Below are 24,174 nucleotides of genomic sequence, written 5' to 3' on the forward strand. Positions count from 1 at the left end.
GCACTAGACTAGAAACTAGGAGGCTCTGAATTCTAGTCCCATTTTAGGCACAAAATCAGTTGGGTGACCTTGGCCCAACTGACTCTCTTAGTGCTAGGAAGCAGGAAAGAGCAATCCATTTCTGAAAAACCTTGCCAAGAGAACTGCAGGGACTAATTTAGGCAATCTACAGGAATTGACTCTGACTCAAAGGCGCACACAAACACAGTGACAAAATTACTTGGGCATACTTCTCTTACCTTATCTTATGGCAAATGATTGATCCTCAATAAGAACCAATGTTTTACATTGTAAGTGATGGAAATTGACATTTTTATCTTACCCAATATTAGTAGCTTTGGCTTCATCTTTAGCATTTAGAAATGCTATAGGTTATAGTGAGAGGAAGGGAATGCAGAAGGGAGAATTATAAAAGCTAAGAAGGAAAATTGATATAGAAAGCTGTAAAATTATTGTATATTGGTATGTATGTTCTGTGTTTTGTCTTATTGTGTTTTTTTCTTTGCTGTGTCTTTCCTATTGTTTTTAAAGATTAAAACATTTAATAAAAATTATTTTAAAAAAAGAAATGCAATTATGTTGCACCTATTAGAGTCCCCTAATTTACATGTCTCTAATTGTCTTTTCAATACAATGTCCTAACTATTCTCTTTCAAAATCATACAAATCACAGCAAGATTACCCTTTTACTCTACATTCCATTTCACTCAAAAATCAATAAACAAACATAAAATACATATTGTCTTATAAAATGTGTATTGGCTTTCCTAGAGATACTTTCTCTTTCAAATCCATGCTAATATCCCTTCTTCCTGGATAGAACATTCCCCCCTCATGGTCCGCATCCCCCAAGATTCTCTCCAAATGCAACCAGCCTTTCGAAACGGGCACTGCCCACGTTCCTTTCACGTGGAAACGTAAGTGGATGTTCTACTGACCCCGCCCCCTAGAGGGAACAACTCTCGCTCCAAGTGGCCAATGAAGTGGGGCGTGGGCTTAGCTAATTCGTTGAACTGAAGCGGCTAAGGATGGAGGCGTCTGCCTGAAGGGGCCAAGAGAGTGTTAGGCAATCAAAGAGGGAAAAACGGGGAGGTTTAGTACAGGCAGCAGTGAGTCACCGCCAAAAGAGCGACGGGGCTTGGCTCTATGGAGGCTGTTAGTGGGTTGTTAGGGGGGATGGATATCCGAGACGTTGGGGCCGCCACTGAAGCAGGCCCGGACCTGCGCAGCCCCCCTTGAACAGTCTCGGCGGATAGCGCGGAGCTGCCACTCGGGGACGAAACGGTGGTTGGCTGTTTCTGAAGTCAGGGGCGGGTCCCAGGCGCCACAGTTATTGGGCAAGCTCAGCCGAGGGGGTGGGGCGTCATGGCGGCCTTCGGATGCAAGTCGGGGTGGGGGGTGTGGCTTCTGTGTGGCAACCGTTGAAGCAGGCTGGAGCTAGAGGCGAGGCTTCGTGGTGTGGGCCGGCAAGTGGGGCTGGTCCTCGGCTTTCTCCAGCGAGCCTCGGCGGCGAGGTTGGACCACCACGGTTGATCTCTGTATCTCGGCGAGCCACTCATCGCAACATGAATGAGGCTGACGGCCTGCGGCAGCGGCGGCCCGCTCGGCCGCAAGTGCTTACCGAGGAGAACGCGGCGCAGGAAGGCAAGGATAGCAGGTGCGGGTGAGGTCTTTGCTTTTCTCCTGACTTCTCGGCGTTCCCTCTTCCCCGGGGAGGATAGGAGGCCCCGCGGCTTTCGGAAAGGGCGAAGATTTGGAGGGCGTCCTCGTCTCTTTCCCCTGCCTTGCTCACCGACGACAATATGGGGAGGTGGACGTCGGCTTCCTGAACCGGTGGGAGGGTCAAGCTGGACCGGCGTGGAGAGCTCGGTGCCGCCGGGTGGAGGTGGGGGGAAATAAGCACTACATACTCAGGGGTTTAGGCCTCTTGGTGTTTAGGAATAATAAATATTCCACGGCCTTTGCTGCTGAGAATGCTTGGGAGGGAACCCACGCTGAAGTCAAGGGCAGAAATGCCATTAAAAATAGTAAGTGGTGTCTGAAGATCCAGGGTAAATAACGGTGATAGCTCCTAGAAATGGCTTTTGAAATGACTGGGCTCGATTGAAATCGGTGGGAATTAACAACTGGGAGAAGGGAAGGTCCGAGGTATTTTTTTTATGAGGAGTGGAATGGTTCAGGGAATGAAAATAATCTTCTTTCTCTCTGACTTTGCAAAATACAGCAAATGCCCACTGTTTGTTATTGTGCTCGGTAGTTGTTTTAAAACGACCTCTACAATTTTTTTAAAAAAATGCAGGTAGGGTTATATGTGACATGTCATTTTTTTATAGCAACAATTTTATATATTCACACGTACAACTGATGAAAAGGAATATCCTTCTGATAGGTGGCAGAGTGTCTTTCTTAGATTAAGCAATTTTAACCTATAACCAGAGTTTCTTAATTTGTTTTGTTATTTTTCCCCTTTGCTTCACTTTCCTCTAGAACAGTGTTTCTCAACCTTGGCCACTTTAAGTCCTGTGGACGTAGTGCTGGCTGCGGGATTCTGGGAGTTGAAGTCCACAGGACTTAAAGTCGCCAAGGTTGAGAAACACTGCTCTAGAAAAGTGTAAAAGGCTCTGATGCTGTGCAAAGAAAAAATTCTATAATCGAGGCAATAAAACCACAGCAATTATAAAGCACTTACAAAAGCCATAGTTTTTCCTTCTAAGATGTACAGTAATTGTGGGTGAATAGGTACTTAAAAACTCTCATTTACTAAGAAATTATATCTTCATGTGTTCATTTATTTATATCCCACCTTCCCCACAACTACAACCTGGTAAAGTGAGCTGAAGGAGAGTGGCTGGCCCTAGGTCACCCAGTTGGCTTTCATGGCTAAAGCAGGTCTCTTGCTTTCTAGCCTATTGCCTTAATCACCAGACTAAAAAGGTTCTGGAGTTAGAGGTGGGTTGAGAAATCATATCTAATAAACTCTTCTGAAAAGGAAATACTATAGAAAGAGTGGTTAACTAAGTAGAAAGTGAAAAGTTCAGGAAGTTTAATATGTTGATATTTGGAACTACTTTGCAACAGCATTAATCATAAGTTGATTATTTAAAAAAATCATTTGGAGATTTATATCTAAAACATGACTAAATATAATTAACTTCCTCCTGCAGAACTGTATGAATATTGTCTGAAGCTAGCCAATGTTTTCTTTTGAAAAATATACAACTTGAATCTTAACATTTAATACTGTTATTTCAGTATTTAAAATTGAGGTATAAGATGTTTGCAGGTTTTATGTTTTCCAGAGAAGAATGTGATATCCTATGTATTTTAGTACATATATGTGCTATAATAAAGTTAAACTTAAATTACTTTTAGTTAGTTCCTTTCGCAGGCAAGAGGACATATTATAACATATAACTTCTCAATATATAATTGCAGCTGGTGTAAGTTGCATTGCAGCTGAATAATTATGTACATTTTTGAGGAAATGTGTGGCTTTCCTACTTACAATTATATAATATAGGGAAGAAGTTATATTGATATTTCAGGAGCTGCTTTGTTGTAGTAGTAAAGGTGCTGGGTTAGAAAGTGGGGGGTTGTAAATCCTAATCTTGTTTGACACACACATGCTGGTTGGGTAATCTATCATTCATTCACTTGCAGCCCAACGCATGTTTCAAGAGTTACTATGAGAAAAGAGGAGGAGGGAATATTCTCTTTTTCTAAGAGTAAACACGCTCTTACAAAATTGTTGATTTTGTGTTTTGCATTGTCATTGCCTTTTGGTGATCTGCAAGAAATAGCTTACTAATTAGTACTTTTGTATGTTGTAAACTTGAGACAGGAGAAGTAAATTAAGGAAGCATTCTCCAGGTTGTTGCTGTATACAGGTAATCCTCAATTTTCAACCATACATTTAATGACTGTTCAAAGTTACAATGGCACTGAAAAGAGGTGACATGATCAGTTCTCCCAGAGTCACATGATCAAACTTTGAGTGCTTGGCAATTGGCATGTGTTTACATATCAGGGGCCTTGAATTACCACTTGCAACATCCTTAGGGAGCTTCTGACAAAGACAATGAGGGAAGCTAGATTCTCTTAATGACCACATGATTTACTTAAAAACTGTAGTGATTTCCTTAACAATTATGGCAAAACTAATAAAATGGGACATGTCTCATTTAATAACTGCCTTGCTTAGCAACATAAATTTTGCGCTCAATTGTGGTTGTAAATGGAGGACTACCTGTATGAGTTTCCCATAATCCTCAAAAAGCATAATCATTATGAGTGTTACATCAAAAACTCACTCCCTCTTTCTCTTTTATTTTTGGGTACTAATGCAGGCACCACATTATAACATTATATGCCAATCTTGCATTATTTATGTGGAAATAAGACAGTGATTTACAACTCAGGGTGCATAGAATTTCAGCCATATTTTTTGTGAATGAAATTTTATATTTGGATTGTTTTGATGAAGACAATCTCCATCCTGTTTGTGGATTCCATATTGTGGAAGCAATAATTTAAATGCCATATATAATGGATTCAATATATTATATCTATTTTAATCAAGCCACAACATTGAGAAAAGCTAAAAGAGTTTCGTTCAAAGCTCAAGTCGTTTGCTTTTCTGAGCTTTTATTTAAAGCCCAGTAGTTTGCTCAAAGCTATCTTCCATAGTCTACCCAGAACCAAGAACCCTATATAGACATGCTTCTTAAGAGAAGGGCTGAAATAATTTTTATGTAGTGTTTAGCTAATACTAAAGCTGTTGTTAATATAGAGCTTGTATTCATCTTTTATATTAACAGAATATTACAAATTTGGTGCCTGTTCCATTTATATGCCTCAATCTAAAAACCGTGAACTTTCTATAACTGGAGTTGTTTGTGAAATAAGTTCATCCCATTGATTTGGAAAAATGGTAGCAGAGGGTTTGTAAATCATTTTTTATGTTGGGCAGGGATGCTTCTGAGGATTGCAAGAAATTTTCACACATTTATACCTAAAAATGGCAGCTCTCAGTTTTCAGCAGTCTTGATAAAGTGGTTTCAACAGCTGTAAAAAAAGAATTTGAGAGACTGGTGTGGTTCTGAGACCTCAGGTTGTCCACCTTGTATTCTATACGTATTTCAACAAAACTGTTTAATTGTACTTCAAATCCTTGCAATTTTACTATCCTTTAAGCAGAGTAGACCTACATTTTTGTCTGTGAGCTACAAAAACAAAACTATCCCCCATACCAAACTAGCATCCAGAGTATCCTTTTAGTACCTCCATGCCTTTTGCTTGAGAAAGACTGCCTACTACTGTTAAGGAGGGAAGCTTTGTGACCATACAGTATCTAGAGCACGGGTGTCAAACTCGTGTCATGTTGCTGTCATATGATGTTTTGCAACATTTTTTTCCTTTCGTGGAGCTGGGGTGGGCATGGCCGGTGCCTCACGCACAGGCCATGCCTTGTGCGTGATGCATCCGGCCCATGGGCTTCCAGTTTGATGCCCCTCATCTAGAGGCACAGAAGGTAACATATCAAGTAGGATTTGGATATTTTGTTTACTTCTTTTTTTCCTTTTACTAATCATTCCTGATACCTTTTAAAGAAAATCTTTCTTTAAATTATTGAAGGAACGTTTAGTTTAGAACAGTGAGACTTAAACTGATTTCATCCATACAATGTCTATTTCTCCCACTTATTCTTAAGCTCTTTTCCAGTGTGTCTAATGATGTTTGAAATCTAACCACAAATTATGTAATTTCCCAATCTCTCCAAATTGATTACATTTCATCTCCCAGATTCCCACCTAGAATATTTAGAGATAATTCTTGTGGTGAACTGGAAAAGTAAAGATGCACTGCTGCAAATTCAACTGCATGTTTGCATAGTAGAAATTTACTTCCCAACAAAGTAATCTTGTCCTGAAATTGGTAAAGAGATTTATTGAAATATATTTGATAGTGCTAAGAAAGATGGTTTAAAAAACAGGGAGATTTAACTGTTAATGGCTACTTGTCTTGATGGATGTTCCCTGGTTTTGGAATTGCAGATAACATAATTTAAATACTTTGCTGGTGAGTAACACTATCTTTTTATTATCCATCTTTTTGAACATTTCAAATGGATCTTGTCAGCTACTGGAGGACACAAACTACAATACTGGAATAACTATTGGCCTGATTATAGTGGACTCTTACATTGTTAACTGCTCTTGTATAATCATGTTCTAATTTATGGTTTGGTTTATTTTTACAGAACTTACAGCAACAGGGTGTTTCGTGTAACTCTCATGAGTCTAGCTGTGTTATTAATTATTCCATTATTTGGAGCGCTCATTTTTCTGGATTGTCCAATAGATCCTCAGCTTATTAGGTGAGTACATAAGCATGTTTAATATTAGAGTTTTGCATGTGACTTCACTGAGGACGTTGTTATGAGGACTTTTTAGTTAGGGCTTTTTAGCTTTATGAATAGAACAGTGCTGTAGTCAACTATTTAGAAAAACTGTTGTGCCATTATTTATAGTTGTACAGAAATGAAAAACAACTGTTTTATATATTCCAAGTTAACAGGTGAACTTATGTGCCTTATACTACTTTTACTTGCTCCTTCGGATTCCCAAAACATACCATTTAATAGATACAATATATTTAATTTAAAACGTCATTTTTCTTAACCATGTTCTTTCAAGTCATTGTCTTAATGTGTGCTATGTGCACATGAATTTTCTTGGTTATAATATTTTACTACTTCTGTATTAAAATTAGTATGCAGTAACTGTACCTGCAGAAAGAATAGAAGGCTCATTTGTAAAAAATGAACAGTTAATTACAAATTAAATATGTGAAGAAAGAATGAATTGGTCCAGAGAAATAGGAAGACTAAGAAAGTTTAATTTTATCCAAATAAACTTTCTTAGTCTTCCTATTTCTCTAGACCAAGAAAAAAAGAGCTGAAAAAAGAGAAGTGAAAAATCTAAAAAACAAAAGGCAATGTACGAAGCACTATACAGGTAGTCCTCAACTTACAACCACAATTGAATCCAAAAATTCTGTTGCTAAGTGAGACATGTGTTAAGTGAGCCCCATTTTATGACTTTTCTTGCCATAGTAGTTAAGTGAGTCACTTTAGTTGTTAAGTTAATAACAAGCTTCCCCATTGACTTTGCTTGTCAGAAGGTCACAAAAGGTGATCACATGACTCCAGGACACTGCAACAGTCATAAATATGAATCAGTTGCCAACATTTGAATTTTTATCACTTAACCATGGGAATGCTGCAATGATCATGAAAAATGATCCTTTTTTCATTGTTGTTGTAACTTCAAATATTCAGTAATGACCTATTATAAGTCAAGGACTACCTGTACAGGTACACTAGAAACAGATATAGTTTGCAAAGTTAAAAACATATATAATACCTGTGTAATAAATGAAAATTTAAATTAGACGTTACAATGGTATCTCAGTCTTCAACTGCTTTGAAACTCATCAAATTTGGCCCCACTCAGTAGGGGCTGTAGATGAGACCCCAATCATCACAGTTCGAATTGACCACAAAGAAAGGAGGTGAGCCAACACAATATCATGCCACCACCCTCAGTCCTCTGAAGCAATTCCTAAGAATACTATGGTCAGTGGTATACCAAAACCACCAAGAGATCAATTAACACAAAAATGGATTTGAATATAGATTTTAAAAAGCTAGATGATAAGAATGATTTGGAAAAGATTAAACTAGATATGTTGCTATTTCTAGTAACTCTTAATGGACTTTTGCTGACCAGATGAGGCTTTAAGAATTTGTTTATAGATGAGATATGGGATATGGAAAGAAGAAATAATTTGTTGTATTTTAACAGAAATGGATAAGTTACTAAAATTGTTTATACTTGTGATGAAGGCAGAAGTCATTTCTTAACATACTGAACATATTTTTCCTTTACTATATTTTTCCTTTTTTATTTTTCTTTCAATTCTATTCTTTTTTTTACTCCTTAATTTTTTATTTTGCATTACGTTGACCTTTTTAATTGTAATGTTTAATGTTGTTAAAATTGTTACCCACTTAATTGGCTTGATCCTTAGGCTCATGGAAACTTTTGCCACATATGAAAATAATTGCATAACTTGCTTTGGATGAATTGAACTACACTGTTTTGAAAAATGTTTGATACATCTAAGTTATTTGGTATTTTGTTATTTTTGTATTAATCTCTTCCATATACTTATGAAAATCTTCCTTCTTGACAGCTTTAAAGAACCTCCTCCTCTTACTGGTGCTTTAGAGCAAAATGTTAAGCTTCGACAAGCAGAAAGATTATTTGAAAACCAGCTTGTTGGACCAGAGTCTATTGCAAATATTGGTGGTAAGCGCATATATTTGATAGAGATTTTTAATATCTGCTTAATAAGTTTATTTTTCCCCAGAAGTAATGTCTGGATTCTAAACTATACAAATTCTGAATTCTAAATAACATGTAAGATAATTTGTATCCAATAAAGTTTTATGCTGATATAATATTACTGTATCACACAAATTAGCAAAAATCATACAGATATTTTGAATAAATGTGATATTACAGAAACAAAATCAAGTCCTTTCATTGTTCATATGCAAAGATTTACCAGTCTTCATAGATTCCAGATACTGAGGTACAATCAAGAACAATGACCTCTAGAACTGTGTTTCTATCAATCAAATATGGAAAACGCAATTAAATAATATTTCTGTATTTACATTTTTATATTAACTAGAGCAGTATGCTCCCTCCCATATTTGGGCATACCAGTACTTTGACATAATTACTTATTTCCTTGGCTCAACTGATAAGGGAGGAGAGTTTGTGGCTTAGTGGCTAATACAACTGCCTAACATATAAAAACAGCCCAGGTCCAAATCCCAGTAAGGGTATGGCTAGCTGATGAGAGCTAAATAGCTTGAAATAGATCTATGCTAGTCTCCATTTATTTATTTATCAGCACAAATGCAACACATAAATGGTTTCCTGCCTGGAAGGCTCCTAGAGTGGAGCTGAAAGGCAAAAAGGGAAGCAGTATGCTCCCTCCCATATTTGGGCATACCAGGTGCTTTGACAAAATACATACATATATACATATACACAGTGACGTGCGGTGAAGTTTATGGCTGGTGAGGCAAAAAGAAAGAAAGCGGCTTTTGCCCGCCCCGCAGCTATGTCCGAAATAGAGGCGTCCTGCTCCCCACAGCTATGTCCGACCCAGCTGCAGGGCGTGGGATGCCTCTATGTCAGACAGAAGCGGCGGAGTGCTTTCTTTCGGCTTTTGCCTGCCCCGCAGGGCAAACACTTCCACCTTGCAGGCGCCAGAGCTGCAGGCCACTAGGAGTACATCCTGCCCACAGCAGAAGAGCGCCGGTTCCTGCTTCAGTTCCTGCCACCTGAAGAGTCCAGCTCTCCCAGGCTCCACACCCAAAATCAACTGTCTCCTGCGCGAACCTTGTCTCGTAGCCGCTGCAAAGGCTACCACTTCCTCAAAGGGCCCCGTCTCAGGCCGGTCAGCTGGAAGGAGGCGTCAGTCGCGCCCCCAATCCAGCCACTGCTTCCCAGCTTCTTTATCAGAGACTGCTTGAAGCCATTTATACCAGGCGACAGGGCTTAAGGCTGCAGCCTGCAATCATTTACCTTCTCCCCGAAGGTGATCTAGTTCTAAGCGTGGCTTTAAAGTCCCGGCGCTGCGCCTACCATAGAGCGGGATGCGTCCCGCTCTGTGGCTGGCGCGGCAGCATGGCTTTAAAGTCCCGGTGCGGTGACATGGCTTTAAAGTCCCAGTGCGGTGCCGGCCATAGAGCGGGACGCGTCCCGCTCTATGGCGGGCGCAGCGGCAGGGCTTTAAAAAATAAAGTGCCCGCCTGCGCGCCAGCAGAGGCGGGTAAAATACACACACACACATATTACTTATAATAATACAAATTACAATTACTTACAAATTACAATAATTTTGACTTCCTCCCCCCTCCCTCTGACCCACATACCTTTTCCAGCTGTTTCACAGAGGATTTCAACTCTTTTCTTGTCTGCCATGATGAAAATGTAAAAAAGATAAAAAGAAAAAGGCAAGAGCTGCTGAAGTAAGGCTGGATTAGCTGCTGCCAGAATCTCCAATGGATGACTCTGCTTAACTGTTTTAAAAAAGCCTCTAAAAAAGTACCCTCTACATGAGGCGAAAGAACCACGTGCCTCATCTACATAAGGAATTTTTCGCCTTTTAACCCTTGCTTAACTCTGCTGAAGTGATCATAAAGATAGACTAAATGAGGCACATGGTTCTCTCGCCTCCTCCTGCAGAGGGCACTTTTTAGATGCTTTTTTAAGCAGTTAAGCACTAAGCAGAGTCATCCACTGTGACTCTGGCAGCAACTACCTCAGCCTTTTTCCTATTTTTTTTTCTTCTCATGATGACAGTGGTGAGGCCCTGCCTCCCTGACTGCACGTCACTGCATATACATATACATACATACATACATACATACATACATACATCATACATACGTATACACACTCACACACACACACACGGAACAAGTTTCTCTCATATCAACAAACTATTGATCAAAAGAGACTAATTTCATGTTTAAAGTACCTTACACTGATTTGTTGTAACAGAACCTTCAAGCTCTTTATTCCAAAGGGTTATAAAAATAATATTAATTCATTAGATTATAAAATGAGTGTTTATTTTTTTCACATTACTTTTTCTTATGACATGGAATGTTAAGAGGCTTACATAGACAAATCTTACTTACTTTCAAAAGAGGAACTGAAATTGCTCTTTCACAAGAGACTAATATTCATCCATAATTTAAAAAGTTCTTGCAGAATGCTTGGGTGAGAGGTATTTGGAAAAAGCTTTAAATAGATTACAGAACATTTAGCATTACTGAATATGTATGATTTAACATTGACATCCCCCATATTTTACTTTGAGCATTTGTATGTAATGATTAGATATAATTATTAATATAATAATTGTGTAATTATATAATAATTAGAGAAATAAACAGACCCTTGGATCCCTTTCCAACTTGTAATATCTTCATAGGTAAATTATGCTTTCAAATATGCAATATTTTGCAGGAATATATGTACAGATTTAATCCAGTGATTATTCAACATATTTTAAATTTTCTATCATAAATATCTCCTCTTTTCTTATTTGTGCACTGTAGGTTATATAACTTTACAAGGGAGTAATATAAATACATCTTCTAAAGAATTCCTGAACGTATTGCTTGTAAATTGTAATGAACAAATAGAAAAAATGTTATCATATTTATTCTAACAGGGACTAAATTCAAGTTTACTTGAGACTAGATTCTCAGTTTCTGTTTATATCATTGCCTGTACAGGCTACCCACTGTTTCTGGAGTACAGGATAGGCCAATACCATCCTCCATTCATTCCCAAACCATTGCAAAAGCACTCCTTGCTCTTGTTTTGAAATTTGATTCAAAAATAATATTTTCTATCTTAAGATATCTTAAGTGCTTGTGAACAATTAGTCTACCTTGTTTCATTCCAGTCTAGGGAAATCTTGAGATCCAGTTGACCACAGTATCAGATATACCCCTTCCTTTCCAGTGGTTGGTCACTGGTTCTCATCTGGTCAGCAGCACTTTTTTTTCTTTCCATTTGATTTATCAGTGACCCTAAAAGCTCATGAAATCCAGTAAAGTGTTTTGGTCACCTTGTTTTCTTTACCTGTTTTGATAGCACACTTGCATCACATTCTTTTATCTTCCAATTTGGGTGTGTGTGTGCCCTTTTGGTCGTTTTTTCCCCAGGCTGGGTACTGTACTTTGTTTTTCATTCTGTGCATATTGTACTAAAATGTTAATTTGAAGCTATTTTCCTTTGTTTCTGTGAAGCTGAGCCATTAGTTTCTCATTGCCACAACGTTTTTGTAGAGCCACAGTAGAACACAGAAAGGGGGGGCGGACTTATTCTCTCTGCTTTGATCATTGGGGCATCAATGTAATGACTATGCAGTAAAGGTAGGAGGAAGAATTTGCATTATTGTCAAAGGGGAGAATATGGGAAGGAAGTGTGAAGACATCAGTGCCTGCTAACTTGGGAAAGCATGAAAAAGGAGAAGGACTAGTGAAGAGGGAACTGTTTTTGTTTTTTAAAAGCAGGCAATTATAGACATGTCCCCTCTGTGCATGAATGAGGGGCAAGAAGCAGAACAAAGGTCCCCGGTGACCATAGTCCAAATTGAGCAGTAACCTTCTAAACAATTGCAATCAAGATGCAGATCTTTTAAATCAGCCTTGGGAACAACCAAGTAGTTTAGATTGCTGTGCAGAATTGTTCTAATTTATATATTGTATATATAATTACTGAAGCTTGCCTTATTCCATAGTCTTTTTTTTTTAAAAGAAGCAGCTGTTAAGTGTATATTTTGGGGAATTAAAGTAATCGTTAATTCTTTATGGATCCTATCAGTTTCTGAGTATCAGTTTCTGATTTTTGCTAATTAAAAACCTAATAACCCAATAAGCTTAACGTCCCTAAAATTGAATTTTGACTACATTATGCCAGAAAAAGGTACTGAAAGGGGGTGGGTAAATTACCTAGTAATCCTTTGGCTTTTAGATTTAAATTAATCAAGCATTATAATATGATATATATAGAAAAGTACATAGATTCTAGATTTATTATCAACATTAAAAAGAATATCTCAAATTGTATTCTGAATTCTCAAAACATATTGTTTTTGGTTTTTGTTAGTGTACAAAATGTAAGATTCTCATAAAATATGAATATGCTCATTTCATCTATTTTCCTGGAAAAGTCCAGGAAAGCAAGCACAGAACTTTTACTTCAGAAATCTGTTTATTTCTAAGAACGAGTTTGTAAAAGAAGGATTTGATTTCAGAATCAATTCAGATTCAGAATTCTCAGAAGAGGAAGTTTGAAACTTTCATCATGCCACCCTCTAGGCTCATCCATGTCATCATTGATGACTTGGTTATTTGAAAAAAGATTAAAAGAAGTTAGATAAGGCTGAATAAGAGAAAATAAAATTAAGAGAAAGTAATTGTATTATATTGTCTTTTATAACAACACTTTTAATGTGTTTTATGGGAACCTAGCAATTTCTGAATAGTCCTCTTTGTAATTTCAGTAGTGCTAAGAAAGCTATTTTTAGAAATCTAAGATAGGTAATAGCCATCATAATGACAAGGTATAATCATCTGATAAAATTAAAGATACTCACAATTTGGTCCAAACAGCCATTTGAGGCTTTCTATTCCATATATGAAACTTGCTGTTCCATATATTAGAACTTTATATGATATGTGAACTCATTCTTTCATTATCGCCTACGTGACATAGTCTTTAGTAACAACTCAGAAGTTGCAGCTGGTATAAAATGATGTGGATTTTATATAATGTGGATTTTTAAAGTTAATTGTTATTGTAAATAGCCATGACTGTAATAATTAAATAGAACAACTACATCAATAAATTCCTTCAGTGTAGACTTCCATTGATTTGAAATAATTGTGGTAGGTTTCCAGCCCAATTCATAATGCTTAAGGTCCTAAATCCCTTAATAGTGCAGTACCAAGTTATATTTTCCATTCATTGTAAACATTTAGGGAGGTTCTATTGAAGATCCACTCTTCTGGGAAGGTATATGGGATATGGACCAGGTGATAGGCCTTCTTAGTAGCAGCCTCCCAGCGAGTTTTTGACCTTTGGTGTTCAGGCGACCATCATATATTATTTGTTACTTATATTACTGTTTTAATTATAATATACTTTGACTTGTTGCTTCTCCCCCCCCCCAGGTCTATAAACAGGGTGGTCTATAAATAATAAAGCTTATTGCTAATGGAAGCAAATGCTTTTCAGTGATAATCTTATATTATTCTATTTTTGTAAAAACATGCCAATATGGAAGGCAAACTTTAGTTTTGCTTTTTGAAGGTTTTGTGACCTCTATAGAAAGCATTTGGGGTGTTTTGAAATCTTATATAAGCCTTGTGTGTTAAATAACATGCATAACATGCATGTCACTGCTTGTCTCTCATAGATGTGTTGTTTACTGGTACTGCTGATGGAAAAATTCTGAGGATTGAAAATGGGAAAATTTCCACTTTAGCTCGTCTTGGCCATGGTCCTTGTGGTAAACAAACACTACTTATTTGTTATTCCTTTTATATTGTGATTTGACTTGTTTAGTAAACCATTTCAGACTTGTTGCATACTTTCCACTGAATATTTTTAAATATGTGAAAATTTATTTCATCCTATGTAGTTGGTGCATTTTAGAGTGGTACTTTTGGTTGTGTAGTTGTCCAACTCAGCATGGGCAGCATCGCACAGCCTCCCCCAACTGGCTATCCCGGTTGGGTCCTGGCTCAACCAATGACAGTGGTTGTGAAAAACCTATGGACATTTGATTAACAACCTCTTTTTAATGTGAAAGATCATGATAGGAATGGTCCTCTGCAATAAAATCTTGATAATATTTCTGGTTAACATTCCTTAGGTACTGTGATACAATATTCATCATTATGTGCTTAGCTTTCTTTAGCAAGTGAAAAACTACTTAAAAATGACCAGGTTATAAATGCACATCAGAATTTAGGACAAAATGAAATGAGATGTATTGACTATAAAAGCCTATCTAGCCTTATGTTTAGAGGAAATTTTTTTATATTTATTTACAAGAGCCAGTTCGTGTAGTGGTTAAAGCATCGGGATAAAAACCAGGAGACTGAGGTCTAGTTGTGCTTTGGCACCAAGTCAAGTTAGAGTAATCTTGGGCCAGTTGCACTCTCTTAGCCCTAGAAAGGAGGCAAGGGCAAACAGCTTCTGAAAATCCTTGCCAAGAAAACTTCAGGCACTTGATCAGGCAGTCTCTTGAGAATTGGACACAATTGAGCAGAAGAAAAAAAGAATATTTTTTCAGAGATGGGCAGGAATAATTCTCTAGGTGTTACTGAATTCAGTTTCCTTCAGACTTAACCAATTTGATCAAGAAAAAGAGGTAATAAGAGTTGGTTTTGGAAGGTATTTGGAAAGTCATGTACTGTCTATCCCTTCAAGTCTTGCAAGATGCCCTGTTTTAACTACATCGAAATAATATGGGTTTTGTCAATATTTAATTATATGAAGAAAAAGTATATAAAGCTATACAGATGTTTTTGAATATACAAAATGTCTATCTTTTATTATTCAGATTCAAGATTATTGATATTCTGTTTTAGAAGTACAATAGAAACTTTTGTTTAGAAGCTGCATACTTTATATCTATTTGTATTTTCTAAAAAGGTACAAGAGAAGATGAGCCTACATGTGGGAGACCACTAGGAATCCGTGTTGGACCAAACAGTACTCTTTTTGTTATAGATGCCTATTATGGACTGTTTGAAATAAATCCTATCTCAGGCAAGTCTACCTCTCCTCCCCACATACCCATTGTGCCAAACCCTAACTGGTTTTAATTATACTTTGAATGGTAAACTTTAAGCCATGATATGCAAGTGACACCTATTTTGAATTCTACTTAAGAATCTGCTAAATTTTTTTTGAATCTTTAATATTAAATAAATTCAGAAATGTCATAAATAGAAGTGATACACTCATGATTACAAAACATACACATAAGTATAAAAGAACAAAGAGGTGTTTTAAAAAAATGTTTTTCTGTGACCAGGTGCAGTCAGGCCACTTGTGTCTTCAAAGATTCCTATTGAAGGGAAGAACATGTCCTTTTTGAACGATCTTACAATGACTCGGGATGGAAGGAAAATCTATTTTACAGATTCTAGTAGTAAATGGCAGAGAAAAGATTATTCCTTATTAATCATGGAGGCTTCAGATGATGGACGGTAAATGTGCTAGCCTGAGTTGTAAATTATATAACAAAATTATGATCAAGCATCATGTGGAGAAAAAATTTTCTGGGGAGGGTGGGGGATGGTATTTCTAGAAACCAATATTCTTATTTGATGGTTATTGTTTAAATATTTACTTAAAATAGTGAAGTAACATTTACACTTCATCTGTTGACATTCTTAATTCAGATATCTTTCCTTATCCTTTCTTCCTTAGCATAGGAAATCTGTATTCTTTTCTATTGTATACATAGTTACTTATCCCCAAAGATAGCGGCCCCCAACTTTTTGGGCCCCAGGGACCAGTTCCGTGGAGAGAGATGTTTCCATGGATTGGAGGGGGTGTGATTTTGTGTGCTGTCTGCATCCAATGGATGGGGCTTCGCTTCTTTGTGTGGCTTGGTTTCTGGCATGCCACAAACCAGTGCCAGTTAATGGACCTGGGGTTGGGGTCCCTTGCCCAAAGAGAATAATATGATGGATATGTGGAGGGGGTTAGTGGTATTTTGGTGCTACTGGCTCCGTTATAAACCTAAATACCACTTTGTTTCTTGGTACAATTCAAACATTAGAGATAAATGTAATTTTTAAGTTACCTCTGAGACCACTGTATTCCATATTAACCTGTGTGGGCCTTAAAAACTAATGATTGGTGAGGCATATTTGATTCAGGCAAGTTAAAAGGCCTTCTTAGTAGTATAACTAAGCTCTGAAATTTCCTAGCCTGAGAGGCCAGTTCCATCTGGGCTGGTTTTTTTTTTTAAATAGACTCAGCTATAGCTGTTCTTATACATATGGGTAATTCATATATATTTTGACATACGGTTGTCAAAGATATTGAGATTGAGAGGGGATTAGTAATACAATTAGTAATGCCCTATAATTGTTCTGTCTTTAGTTTACTTGAATATGACACAGTCACAAAGGAAGTCAAAGTTTTAATGGAAGGACTCCGATTTCCAAATGGAGTTCAGCTGTCTCCTGCTGAAGACTTTGTGTTGGTGGCTGAAACAACTATGGCAAGAATACGAAGGTAGATGAGATACTTGTAAGGGTGCGGAATAGATCCAGCTATTTTGTTAAGAATTGATTAAATTCTAGTTTACTTTATATGATAGACTTTTCCTATTTATGTATTATGTATTATCCTGCTAAGCAAGGAGGATTTTTACTAAGTCACTGTATTCTGTAATTTCTAAAGAACGATACTACGATGCTATGTAGGTTTTGTGATCTTTATTTTTTAGTAAGCTACAAACTTTATCCTGTCCTTTGTATTTGTTCTGTAATGCTATTGTTTTTATGTATTCTGTATTCTTTGTACATGTTCCAACTGTTCTGATCATTAGGGTAGTAGATTAGAAATTTAGCATAAAATATTAATACATTCTTTGTTTCACATAGCAAATTTGTAAAATGTTATGCGTTTTTAGGTATTATGTATCTGGTCTAATGAAAGGTGGAGAGGACCTGTTTGTCGAAAACATGCCTGGTTTTCCAGACAACATCCGTTTAAGTAGCTCTGGAGGTTATTGGGTAGCTATGTCAGCTATTCGAGCAAATCCTGGATTTTCTATGGTGGATTTCTTATCTGAAAAACCATGGATTAGAAGAATCATATTTAAGGTAAGAAACAACAGTAACAAAGCTTATGTATTGACATACTAGATTGAGCTCAGATCCTCTAAATGAAATTCTTTTGAATAGGTTCCCTTTGGAAATAATTTATTTCTTTCCCCTGTCCTCTTCCAGGTCTAGCCATTGCAACTTTTTAAAAGTATTTTATTTGTTTAATAACACAGAACAAGAGAAAAAGGATAAAATAATTAAAAAGTGGAGAGGAAATAAAAGGAATGTAACAATCATTGTAATAGTTGTTAAAATTGCAGTCAGTACAAACTTACTGAAAAATATGGATTAATACGCACCCAAAAAGGGGCTTGTATGAGTTTGTATTTTTAACTCTAAATTTCAGGATGAATAACAAATGAAAATCGTACTGCCAGTTTCTTTTGGTAGTAGCAATTATTGTTTTGCTCCCTACTTGGCCATCCTTAAATATGGCAGTTAAAAGAAAGTTGGCAAATAAATATTTTCAGTCTGTAGTTCAGTAGGTGGTTCTGTTGCTTTTACTGACATTCTGCGTATATAATATCAACTTCTGGCTGTTAGAAAACATCATGCTGCCCTGCCCCCCCCCACTACACACACACACACACACAGTTACATGATCATGATCTGGGTACTTAGCAAGCTGTTTGCATTTGCAATCAATTGTTAAGTAAACACCTCATACACATGTGATTGCTATTTGCAATCCTCTCTACATGCTTCCCCAGAAAGTCAATAGAGAAGCTAGCAGAGAAGGTTGCAAACTGCTGCTGCAGCTGCTTGCCAAGAGGATTCCATCTCATCTCTGGGGGATGACTGAAAGAGCTGCCTGCTAAGGGGAGCTGAACTACTTCACTGTTCTGGAGATGATATGAGACTTCTGCAATCCGCAGAATGCATTCTCTTCTGCACTGAGAAATGACATCCTCAGAAACTGAACTCGGATCCTGATGATTTGAGCTCTGTTCATGCACCTGCAGAAGGAGTTCTCTTTTGCATGCAGAGAAGAGATGACAGCTTCCCATTACCCTGTGGAAGGCATTCTCTTCTACATTCAGAAAGATAACATCATTTGGCAGGTTGCTTTTTCAGCCAGCCCCTGGAGACAAGAGGGAGCCAAACCCAAGCACAATAAGGTAAACAGTGTGAGGTTCCTCAAGTGGGTGGGGGAGGCCTGGGGCAGGCCACACAGAAGTGTCTGTCCCTCAGAGACTGAAAATCCTGCTTAGATTTCAGCCGGGATGATTTTCAGCTTCTGAAAAGCGTTCAGAAGCTGCAAAGCATTCCAGGGCTCTCCTACCTAGGCCTCAAGCACTTGTGCTCCCTACGTGGGTTTCTGTCCACTTAAAAACCCCTGTGATCACTTAACCCACAGAATTGCTTAATGACCAGTGCTGGGATTGCAGTTGTTGAGCCAAAAGTCCACATGGGCAGTCATGTGACATCGCATTTAACAACCACATTCCTCGGTAATCGAGATTCCAGCTCAATTTTGATCATAAACAACTATATGAAGGATTACTGCAAAAACCATGTAGGTTGAAATGGAGCAAAAAATATCTTAATGTTGTAATATAACAAACATTCTTTTTATGTGTCATAATTATAGTCATCAATTTGATGTGTGAGATGTTATAATTTGCTTTTTTTCATATTCCTACCATAATTATTTTAAAAAGTTACACAATTTCAGGTGATAGTTATATAAGTTGTAGTTAACATGTAATATCTTAGGTCCGTGATGGCTCATGGAGCCATTTGTTTGCGCACACCAGGCGTTGCCCTGTTGGCTCCAGTACGCATGCACGCGCTGGCCAGCTGATTTCGGCCTTCTTTTTCAGCTGTTTTTCACCCTCCAGAGACTTCCCTGAAGCCTCTGGAGGGCGAAAAACCATCCAACGCACAAACTGGAAGTTCGGAAACGTACTTCCTGTTTGCGTGTTGGGCCGTTTTTTGCTCTTTGGAGGCTTCAGGCTCCGGAGGGCAAAAAACGGCACTACTGGCAGACTGGAAGTCAACCTTCCTGAACTTCTGGGTTGCTTGTACAGCTGTTTTTTGCCCTCCGGAGGCTTCAGGGAAGCTCCTGAAGCCTCCGGGGGGTTGAGGGAGGCTGTTTTTGCCATCCCCAGATGCCTAGAAAGCCTCTAAAGTCTGGGGAGGGCAAAAAAAGGTGCGCCAAAAGTGAGGGAAAGAGCGCGCTGGTCGTGCATGCATGCACATGGGGGGATCCCACACATAGCACATAGCACTATGGGTGTAGGCACACCCACGCAAGACCCCCCTGTGCTCCCCCCGCTTTTGGCACGCAATCCAAAAAAGGACCTCTTAATGGTATAAATCTAAACTTAATGAAAAAGAAATCCAACTAGTATTGAAGTTTACTAATCAAATTTACTAATTTCAATACACGTCCATTGATTAACAGTAACTATTATTATCACTTATATTCCAGAGTGCTTAACTTTGTCTTGCATTATGCATATTCAGGTATTTAAAACATGTTATAATGTAACAGTTGATAGTAATTGATTCAATCATCTCAAATGTTGTAATGTTGATTAAAAGAAAACTGTCTATAACGATTGTTTGTGTTTCAGCTGCTCAGTGCAGAAACTGTGATAAAATTTGTGCCCAAGTACAGCCTTGTGGTAGAATTAAGTAATACTGGATCTTACAGAAGAAGTTTCCATGATCCAAATGGAATGGTGGCAACATATGTAAGCGAAGCACATGAATATAATGGACATCTCTATGTGGGGTCTTTCCGATCTCCTTTTATTTGTAAGTTGGACCTTAAGGATATCTAATTCTGAGTTGAAAGCATTACTGCTGTCGCCTTGAATTAATCCAGAACGACAAAGAAGGATGAGACACATTTTGGACAAAAAAGAAGAATGGAAGCACAGTCAGTCATGAACATTGTAACACTGTTTAACTAGCAGGGTGCAGAATTAGTCCTTACTTAGGCATGCCATACCTTAAAACCTGTGAATTACCTTGTTTAAATTATCTTTCAAAATGGTGGGCTGTGTAGACGTTTTTGGTGCACTGTACCCTCTCTATAGCACCTTTATTACCTTTCCAGAAGGTAAATAAAATACAAATTACCTCATGAAACAATATTTGTTGCATTTAATATTTTAGAAATGCTATTCAAATCCATTACATGTAAGTGATCAGCTTTTCAAAATTCAAAATTTGGTCCTGTAAATACATCATTGCTCTGAAGTTCCTAATCTTAAATGATCTAATACAGTGAACTTATTTCCAACTTGGTTTCTCTTTATAAGCATGTTTTAATGCATGCACTATATAATAGCAGTGCAATTTATAGTTATATCAATAAATTGAAAGTACTACAGCTATAATTCCATTTCTAGTCAATGCTATTTTCTGCATGGAAACACATGGAATTACTTGTATGGGAGTCTCTAAATCTAAAGCTAATGTAACTAATTTAAGAAAAGCTGGTTTAACTGTCTTATTGTTCCTCTATTTAATCATTGACATAAGTCTTTCAGGCAGAAGAATGTTTTAATATTGGGGGTGGGGTGTTAAAAAAAGTCAGGATGGCAGCCATAAACATGCAATCAAAGCTCTACTGTTTTTTAAATGTTTGTCACTATGCATATTAAAAATTGATGGGGCTTTGGTCAGATGAATGTGGTGACATTTTTTTTACCTGTTCTATTGCACAAATCCATTTAATATCCTTAGCTTTTAAATGGGGGGTTGCCTCTAGTGCTGCTGAATATAACTCTTAATCTAGCAGACGTGGTGAATGTTATTTAAAATTGCACTCCAGTAAACGTGTAGAATACTATCATTTCTCCATCTTGCATTAAATTCTCATACTATTTCACTGGTATATGATGGTACTAATTTCCAAAGAAGCCTCTCTGCCTCTAATCAGTAGGTCAAAACTTTATTAATGTAATATTAAATATGAGATTTAATCAAAAGTCTGTTAATTATGACTGAAATTTCTTTTTCAGATGCATAAGAAACTAATCTTGGCTACCCAAAGCATATTTTATTAAATAGATTTGGCATTATAAAGTTAAGTGCTTTCATTATGTATGAACAGGGTTTTTTTCAAAAATGTTGACATAAAGAGTTTAAAAACCAGTATAAAAAAATCATGCATATATTGTGTTGTTTCATTTGACCAGTTCCATCTCACAAATCCCTCTCATCCTCCAAACAGCCCAGGTGGAACTCAAAATCCAAAAATAACAAAAATAAACTGCATGTCGAATTAAACTCCGTAGGCAGAATGCATGTTTTTCTGGTGCTGCTTTTCAAAGAGGAAGTATCATCTGCAGAAAAGATCTACATATAATTGGCTTTACTTACATGAACAACCTTCACACACACATCAAAAACAAAAACTTTTTAAAAAAATCCAGAGGCAAAGAGGTTCTTCTAGGTTGCAGATGGTTCACAAGTCTTGCATTTGAGTTTAACACTCAAGGGAGAGGAAGGAAGGATTGTTTCAAAACATCCATTTCATTCCCTTGGTAGAAAGCTAGTAGAGACCTATGGAGTTTTTGTGGAGTGAGAATTCCAGAATTCTTCAGAGGACGGTGTTTTGCCTAGCAACCAAGCGGGGAAAAAGTGGGCATTATAACAAATGCAACGTCCAATAACTCAACAAACATGGAATTTGGAAGCAAGGGATACAAATTTTGAGCTCACTAGGGAAAATGCCAGTGCCTGACAAAATAATAATCTGTCTTCATCTGATACTAATCAAGTCGTTCTTGCTTAACTACAGTATTTTAAAATCAGCCACTTGCTACTACCCATTGGTCTACTTTTAAGTCCCATCTTTTGTAAATCAGTTTATAATAATGATGAGCAAGCAAAAAGCTCCTGAAATCTACCATGGTATAAAAGTGGGGAAAGACTATAATACCTAATAGCCCCAACTAATATAATTATTGAGTTTTAGTTCATTAGCCTTGAGAGAGCTTTAATTGTTTATTCCCCTGAAATGGTGGAATTTTTCGGAGTATAAGATGCACCAAGGTTTTGAAGAGGCAAATTAAAAAAAAGTTTTTGCACTCTGCAAATCTCCCAAAAATGGCCCATTTTTTGCAAAAACGGGCCCAGATTTTTTCCCAAAAAAGAGAGGCATGAATAGCATTCAGGAGGCTTGTAGAGTGCTCCGGGAGGGGGGGGCAAAAACGAGCAAAAAGTAGCCCATTTTTCGCAAAAAACAGGCCAGTTTTTTTTAAATAAAAAAGGGGCATCGATAGCCTTTAGGGGGCTTATAGAATGCTCCTGGGGGGCTGGCCTGTTTTTTGCTCATTTCTTCCCTCCCCATTCCCCAGGAGCACTTTGAAGGCCTCCTAAAAGCTATGCACAGCCAGGGAGCAGGGTTTTGGGAGGTAAAAAGTGCTGTATTCAGTGTATAAGACGCACCCATATTTTCAGCCTCTTTTTTGAGGGAAAAAGGTGCACCTTATACTCTGAAAAATATGGTAGGATCAGTTGACATGATACGCTAAGCCATAATATAGTTTATTTGGGTTTGAGTTAGTGTGTTGTATGAATGCAGCCAACTGTTGCACATTCAGTAAACAAAACGTAAACCAGTTCATACTTTAACATATAAATTAACTCTCTGGGAACAGGCTACTCATGAGAACATAGCCCAACAGAATGTTTTCCAATTTCAGAACTTGCAACATTTTCATGCAAAAAAGAAAAAAAAACCCACCAATTTCTAGTTCTTTTCCCTATCAAGGTTATTTTTTTGTTTTAACGCAGCATAATTCAGGGGGAAACCATTTTCTCGCAAATGTATCCTGCAGGCTTGAGAATCATGTTGACTAACATGCAAATTACCCAGAATTTACTCACCAAACTGCCTATTTAGAGTTTACATATCTGATTTGGTCTAGATAGGAATTTGTTATATTATTCTTTTCAAAATTTGCTATTAAGAAACAAATATGAAGAATGAGAAGTGTATTTTTTCTGCCCATTTTATTTTTAGTAAATTAAGTAAATATTAAAGATGTCAGGATTAAAAGAATGTTGGTCTTACCTGAACATGTCTTTTCAGTAGAATAGAGGGAGGGGTTACGTGTGGGTATTGTCACAGCCTGATTGGTCCATAGACTGAGGGAAATTTCTTTAATATTCCTCCTTTCCCATTGGCTCTCAGTTTCCTCGATGTCGACGGACCGCACCTGTAAAGATACAAGAAAGATCAGGGACCTCCCGGCCCTCCCCCTGACCTCTCTCTATACTAGCTAGGATGGGTCGTAACCCCTCCCTCTATTCTACTGAAAAGACGGTTCCACCACAAAACCACGCTCGACTAAACCGCGCTCGACTAAACTGCGTAGCTGACGTTATCAACAGGGCAACAACAGCGCGGAGACAGAAGCATGCTGTAAACGCTAAACCTGAAATTAACCCCTAAACCTAAACCTAACCCCCCTAAACCTAACCCTTAACCTAACCCTAAAGCTAACCCTAAATCTAACCCTTACCTTCAGTTGAATCGGCTTGCTTTCAAAGCGCTATTTAAAGCGCCCTTCTTTCTCCGCACTGGCTGTTGTTGCCCTGTTGATGACGTCAGCGATGCGGTTTAATCGGGCGCGGCTTAGTCGGGCGCGGTTTTGACGGGTCATGGAAAAGATACGTTCAGGTAAGAC

The 24,174-nt window shown here is 37.6% G+C and overlaps 1 protein-coding gene across 1 annotated transcript; it reads left to right on the forward strand.

Moving 5' to 3' along the window:
* The first annotated feature begins 1,389 nt into the window (after positions 1-1,389).
* Positions 1,390-21,362, forward strand: APMAP (adipocyte plasma membrane associated protein). Its single transcript, XM_032215497.1, has 9 exons — positions 1,390-1,657; positions 6,260-6,376; positions 8,257-8,372; positions 14,083-14,175; positions 15,327-15,443; positions 15,712-15,886; positions 16,791-16,925; positions 17,326-17,518; positions 20,101-21,362. Exons 1-9 carry the CDS (start codon positions 1,566-1,568, stop codon positions 20,308-20,310), a joined length of 1,248 nt encoding a protein of 415 aa, XP_032071388.1. The 5' UTR covers positions 1,390-1,565; the 3' UTR covers positions 20,311-21,362.
* The last annotated feature ends 2,812 nt before the right edge of the window (positions 21,363-24,174 follow it).

This window comes from Thamnophis elegans, chromosome 4 (genome assembly GCF_009769535.1).
Source record: "Thamnophis elegans isolate rThaEle1 chromosome 4, rThaEle1.pri, whole genome shotgun sequence".
Taxonomy (NCBI): domain Eukaryota; kingdom Metazoa; phylum Chordata; class Lepidosauria; order Squamata; family Colubridae; genus Thamnophis; species Thamnophis elegans.